The sequence below is a fragment of the Xenopus tropicalis genome, chromosome 9 (genome assembly GCF_000004195.4).
Source record: "Xenopus tropicalis strain Nigerian chromosome 9, UCB_Xtro_10.0, whole genome shotgun sequence".
Taxonomy (NCBI): Eukaryota; Metazoa; Chordata; class Amphibia; order Anura; family Pipidae; genus Xenopus; species Xenopus tropicalis.
This window is the reverse complement of record NC_030685.2, coordinates 41,621,924-41,628,516: the sequence shown is the minus strand read 5'-3', so window position 1 is coordinate 41,628,516 and position 6,593 is coordinate 41,621,924. Positions and strand designations below refer to the sequence as shown.

Below are 6,593 nucleotides of genomic sequence, written 5' to 3'. Positions count from 1 at the left end.
GCACACACAGGCAGGGTAGGGCAGGCAGAGTATGGCAGGTTTTTGCTGTACTACAACCATTAAAATGGGTATGGTCATGTGATAACATGGGTTTGGTTTCAAGTGGGTGCGGTTTCAAAAAGGGGAGTGGTCAAAACTGGCTTCCATTATCGGCCCTCCACCACGTAGGTCGGAAAAATTACGGCCCTCGGTACAACAGAAGTTGGACAGCACTGGCCTAGGCCATGATCGGTCCCAGATTTGTGGCAAGGCCACAGAGGCCAAGGCCTAAGGCAGCATAAATTTTGGGGCGGCACGCCACCCAACGCACTTAAATTTGCTTACATATGGAGCACTGGTGACGGAACACGCAGAAAACTTAAGCGCATCCCGTCCCCAGTGCTCCGCATGCGAGATGTAAGGATGCATGGGATCCTGAGTAGGGAGGGGGTGGCCACTGGGTGTCTGAAAGACAAATCTGCCGTTGGCCATGATCTGTCATGAAATGCCTGGGGGCCACATTATGTCAAAATGTGGGGGCCTTAGTGTTCCTATTACAACAAAAAGGGGCGTGGAATTATATCCTGTCCCATTTTTTGGTTTACTAATATTAGGAGGTGAAGGACTTTGTACTTTTTCAGTAGCGATGTTTTAAAAAAAACTAGCCTCATGCATATTTTATATAGCTTAGCAACCTATCTAGAATAAAAAAATATATTTAAAAACACCAGTGTGTAATCAAAGAAAATAACCGTTTTAAAGCTATGTGCAACACGAACTCATAATACTACAATTGTGAGACATCATTTATAACTGCTCTGTTTGCCTTTCATTGTAAAACTGCATCGTTCTGCCCTAAGTCCCTATGACATTCAGCCATCCCGCAGACTATTCAGAACTACAAATCCCTATTGGTTAAGCGCAGCTCTCAACTACAGAGCCGCATGGACCAGTGGTACTTGTGGTTTTCGTCTGTTTCATATGTGACAGATCAGCCGCAGCTAGGACTATATTTCCCAGCAACGCTCGCGAGGCGCACAGTGTTTAGAGGAGAGACATTTGCAACCGAGTCTCCCAAGATGGCCACTTGGGGAAGGAGGCGCGCTGGGCCCGGCGGTAGAGAGAGGTGAGGTTAGGGGACAAGGTGCCAGAAAGCTGTAAAACGAAAGGCAGACAAATGCATTGAAATGGGAATATATTACTCTGTTAATTGTGGTTTATATGCCTAATTTAGGGGCTGCTTAATGTATGGAGGCCGCGGCCTTGTCACTGACGGCAGATTTGCTTTTCAGTCTGCCACCTGGGGTGGGGATTATAGGGACATTTGCTGTCACTGAGTGGGCAAAGCGAACTCCACACATTTTTTGAAGAAGGTAAACGATTTAATAACCTAATTGTGTCTTGGACAGATCAGAAGGATTCACGGGAAGGTTGTAAGTAGGTCTGAACATTTACTCGGAATGGAAATAAAGTTTTGCTTAATAAACTAGTTGTGTAATCCTGTTAAGTTTTCAATGGTTCTGTTCATCAGCAGTATTTTATACTGTAGAGTAAATAGTATTTCTGCTAAAACCAGAAATTATATCTGTTAAAAATATAGTGTTGTGTAATACGAAATAAAAAAAAAAAAAAAAAAAAAAAAAGGCATGTGAAAAGCGATACTTTTTATAGCAAAAATGATGATCAGAACATTTCAAATTTTAATTAGTCTAAGTTTTCTCCTGCTTGTCAGGATATCTGACATTTCTCCTCCTTCTATTAAACTGTGCCTCTCAGTAGTGTATGGGATACCAGGATTGCATGGCTGTTAATACAAGGAGAGGAGGAATCTACAAACATTGTATGAAGGCATAATGTCCTTTCACACATGAAAAATGAATTCACACAGTTTTACAAAGCCAAAAGCCACATTGATGATCTCAGTTATAAAGACACACTCTGTATTTAAAAGTGACATATTGTTTTCACCATTTTTAATAGACAACTGCTGAAAGCCTCATACACTTAATTATTTACAATATTTATATTGGATCATTGTTAAGCATTTTTGTCTTTAAAAAAAAAAAAAGCAAATTATTTGGGATACTTTAGAAACAATGATGGTTCGGAAAGACAGGAGGATTAACAGGAAAGGGGCTTAAAAGTAGTAAAAATGTTGCTTTCAAATTTGCAGCAGCCGTATAGCAATTTCATCTTTAGTGGCATTAGTCTGTAGTTGGACAGAATTTTTATTTAACATTTTAGTTTACTTTCTAAGGGCATGTCATTTACTTGAAAAAATTATAATTCATCTTGTTGCAAAAATGTATGTATATTTTTATTTATAAAGGAGAATCCTGACCTATAGAGCTCTGGGGATTCCCCCACCAGTTTTAAAGGGACTGTTATACCCCTTGTTAAGCTTGCATGTACTGCAAATACTTTTTGCCTGTTTGAATCAGGGAAAATCTTTGGTTTTTGCTCTATTTGGAACTAAACAGGCAAACATGGAAATTAAAGTTACTCCATGTTTCATCTTCATGAGGTATATAGTTAGATTACCAATATATAACCCCCTCCCTTCATTCTTTGTGGTAACAATTATGCAAGGGGATTATCTGTTGACTTGGAATCTAATAACTTTACAAAGACAAACATGAAGTATCTTAAAATTCCCTGTTTGCCATGTTAGCATAACCAAGTCTCCCAAGATGGCCTCTTGGGCCTAACATTTGGCATAGTAACATAGTAAGTTGGGTTGAAAAAAGACATTACGCCCATCACGTTCGACCATAATGCCTATATATAACCTGCCTAACTTCTAGTTGATCCAGAGGAAGGCAAAAAACCCCATCTGAAGCCTCTTTAATTTGCCACAGAGGGGAAAAAATTCCTTCCTGACTCCAAGATGGCAATTGGACCAGTCCCTGGATCAACTTGTACTAAGAGCTATCTCCCATAACCCTGTATTCCCTCACTTGCTAAGAATCCATCCAGCCCCTTCTTAAAGCTATATAATGTATCAGCCAGCACGACTGATTCGGGGAGGGAATTCCACAACTTCACAGCTCTCACAGTAAAAAATCCTTTCCGAATATTTAAAGGAACCTCCCTTCTTCTAAACGTAGTGGGTGCCCTTGTGTCCGTTGGAAGGACCTGCTGGTAAATAAAACATTAGAAAGGTTATTATATGATCCCCTTACATATTTATACATAGTTATCATGTCACCTCTTAAGCGCCTCTTCTCCAGTGTAAACAGACCCAACTTGGCCAGTCTTTCTTCATAACTGAGACTTTCCATACCCTTTACCAACTTAGTTGCCCTTCTCTGGACCCTCTCTAACTCAATCATGTCCCGTTTGAGCACTCGAGACCAAAACTGAACAGCATATTCTAGATGGGGCCTTACCAGCGCTCTGTAAAGGGGAAGAATAACCCCCTCCTCCCGTGAATCTATACCCCTTTTAATACAGCTCAAAACCTTGTTTGCCCTTGCAGCTGCTGCCTGGCATTGCTTGCTACAGCCGAGTTTATTATCTACAAGGACTCCAAGGTTCTTCTCCATTATGGATTTGCCTAGCGCAGTCCCATTAAGGGTATAATTGGCTTGCATATTTTTACATCCCAGGTGCATGGCCTTTCATTTATCCACATTAAATCTCATCTGCCGCCCAGATTGGCAGTTGGTCAAGATCCTGCTGCAAGGATGCCACATCCTGGATAGAATTGACTGGTCTGCAGAGTTTTGTGTCATCTGCAAACACTGATACATTACTTATAATACCCTCCCCCAAGTCATTTATCAACAAGTTAAACAAAAGTCGACCCAGTACAGAACCCTGAGGGACCCCACTGACAACCTTATTCCAAGTAGAGAATGTACCATTAACAACCACCCTCTGTACCCGATCCTGTAGCCAGTTTTCTATCCATGTGCAAACGACTTCAATAAGACCAATAGACCTTAGTTTAGAAAGCAGTCGTTTGTGGGGAACGGTATCAAATGCTTTGGCAAAATCTAAATAGATTATATCTACTGCATCCCCACTGTCCAGCTTCTTATTTACCTCATCATAAAAAGCAATTAAATTGGTCTGACATGACCTGTCCTTCATTAAGCCATGCTGATTACTGCTCATAATGCCATTCTCCACTACATAATTTTGTATGTGATCCCTTAACAAGCCTTCAAATAACTTGCCCACCATGGATATCAAACTTACAGGCCTATAATTGCCAGGCTGAGATCTTACTCCCTTTTTAAATATAGGAATGACATTCGCCTTCTTCCAATCCCTAGGTATCATACCTGATGAAAGGGAGTCTGAGAATATCAGAAAGACATAGAAAAGCAGCAGCTTGCTTTTAGAGCCCAGCACATTGTGTGTGTAGTGTACAAGAATTGACCTGGGGGGGGCAATAATTTTAAATACAGGGCTTTATTAGGGCATAGGACACACACTACTTTTTAAAAAGTCACAGTGACTAAACCCACACGTAATTAGTCACATTGACTTTACACTATCCTATGGTGGCAAAGTCGCCGCGAAAGTCCCCAATGTGTCTCCACCCTTAGCCAACTGAAAAAAAATGTCTTATTCATGTGAAATATGAAGCTCAAAGAAAGTTCTCTTGTGTATATAAGAGCTCTTGAAGATGATTATAATGAGATTTCTCAAAACGAATTTTGTTTAAACATAGGGGACCTGTCACCCTATGAAATAATTCCAAATTATTTTCTATTGTGTTTGTCAAGCAAAACAAACTTATTTTAATCAGCCTTGGAATTCACAATTGCAGCAAGCCAGCAGGCACCATTTTGTGGACACTGTTATTAAGGAAAGCTTTGCATCCTGCCAAAATCTTGTTTCTGTGCCAGTATGGGGGGACCGGATACACTGGTTACATAAGTAGATGGGGAGGAGGGAATGTGAGGAGTGCAGCAACATCTAAGAAGTTATAAAATGAAAGTCAAAGTAACTGTCTGCCCCACCTCTATGCTAAGGCATAGAGGCAGGGAAGGCAATATATGATTGACAGCTGGGATTTTTAAATGCTTTTATAATGGGTATGGATGTGTTAATAAAAAAAAAAATAAGATTTTTATGTTTAATTTTAAAAGGGCTTTTATTAGATAGCTTGTGTGACAGGTCCGCTTTAAGATGAAAGCACAGACAGTGGCTTTGTTGTTTTGCAAGCCATGGAAATGATTCAAAGCCAAGCCAAACTAGTGAGATATGATGCTGTAAAGTGACAAAGCAATTGTTTCTGTATTTCAGTTCAAGTAACTCTTGATTGAAACCTCTCTTAGAAGAAGCAAACTTCTCATCTTAATCATCTAGTAGAGCTCACAGCATGAATTCTTAGAGGAAAAAATGAGGCTATTCTTGATTTATAAGCCATATCATGTATCCAAGAATATACTTTTATTAACATGCTCTCTTTATTAGGGTGGCGCTTTCAGCTGGTGAGTGCTACATTGTGCATGAAATTTACAATGGCGAAAATGCCCAGGACCAGTTTGAATATGAGCTGGAGCAGGCTCTGGAAGCCCAATATAAATACATTGTGATTGAGCCCACACGAATTGGAGATGAAACTGCTCGTTGGATCACCGTAGGGAACTGTCTGCATAAGACTGCAGTCTTATCAGGAACAGCCTGCCTCCTCACCCCACTGGCGTTACCCTCTGAGTATTCACACTACGTATCTCTGCCAGCTGGTGTGATCAGCTTGGCCTGCTCTACTCTCTATGGTATCTCTTGGCAATTTGATCCCTGCTGTAAATACCAAGTGGAGTACGATGCTTACAAACTGTCGAGACTGCCACTACATACACTCACCTCATCCACACCCGTGGTGCTTGTAAGAAAGGATGATGTACACAGAAAGAGACTCCACAACACAATAGCTCTTGCTGCCCTGGCATATTGTATCAAGAAGATATATGAACTCTACTCTGTATGATTTCAGCATCGAGCAAAATGCAACTGTAATGCTTTTGATTTCTCTCTGAAAACTGGCAGAGAGTGGAGTTTAGTTTAACAGTTAAATGAAACACTCAGCTGCACTGAATTCTTTTCAGCTCTGCTTATTGCTGGGGTAAGGGTCTGCAGTGAACTCCAGTTGACTAACATATGGAAAAGCTATGTAAAGAAACTGAAAAATGATGGAGTATTTTTATTTAATTTTTTTTTTAACATCAAGCTGAATGTTCTACCATACTAAACCAGCCAGATGCCAGTGACCATTAAAATATAAGTAAACCATTTGTTTCATTTGCTTTACTATATGGTTGTACAAGTCAAGTACAATAGTCCTTTTTTATATAAGACTTAATACTGTGTTTCTCATTGGTTTGTAGTTAGTAGAAATTCATTTTGCATACTTACAGTTGTAAAGATAAACTTCCCAGAGGTATTACACCAGGTGTAGAGCAAAATTCTCTGTATCTAAGCAAAACTGATTATTTCTAGTATGTTGCCTGTGTAACCTAAAAGGGTAGTGCATTTTAACATTACATAGGGTATTTTATTAAAGCAGAGGCATACAATATCATTGTATATATGATATTACTTCATTGAACAATGTTTTTATGTGTATTAGCACTCTGTTCTGTAATACATCTTGGTGT

General features: G+C 39.8%; 1 protein-coding gene across 1 annotated transcript; it reads left to right on the top strand.

Annotated features, from left to right (window-relative positions):
* The first annotated feature begins 1,054 nt into the window (after window positions 1-1,054).
* On the top strand, window positions 1,055-6,226 carry tmem11 (transmembrane protein 11). Its single transcript, NM_001016689.2, has 2 exons — window positions 1,055-1,105; window positions 5,410-6,226. The coding sequence occupies exons 1-2, from the start codon at window positions 1,059-1,061 to the stop codon at window positions 5,924-5,926; spliced, it is 564 nt and encodes a 187-aa protein (NP_001016689.1). The 5' UTR covers window positions 1,055-1,058; the 3' UTR covers window positions 5,927-6,226.
* The last annotated feature ends 367 nt before the right edge of the window (window positions 6,227-6,593 follow it).

What these genes read in the sequence shown, in the direction of transcription:
- tmem11 (NM_001016689.2), top strand. Translation starts at nt 1,059, where the DNA reads ATGGCCACTTGGGGAAGGAGGCGCGCTGGGCCCGGCGGTAGAGAGAG. An exon ending in GGGCCCGGCGGTAGAGAGAG is followed by an intron (nt 1,106 to 5,409) that starts GTGAGGTTAGGG and finishes TCTCTTTATTAG; the next exon opens with GGTGGCGCTTTCAGCTGGTG.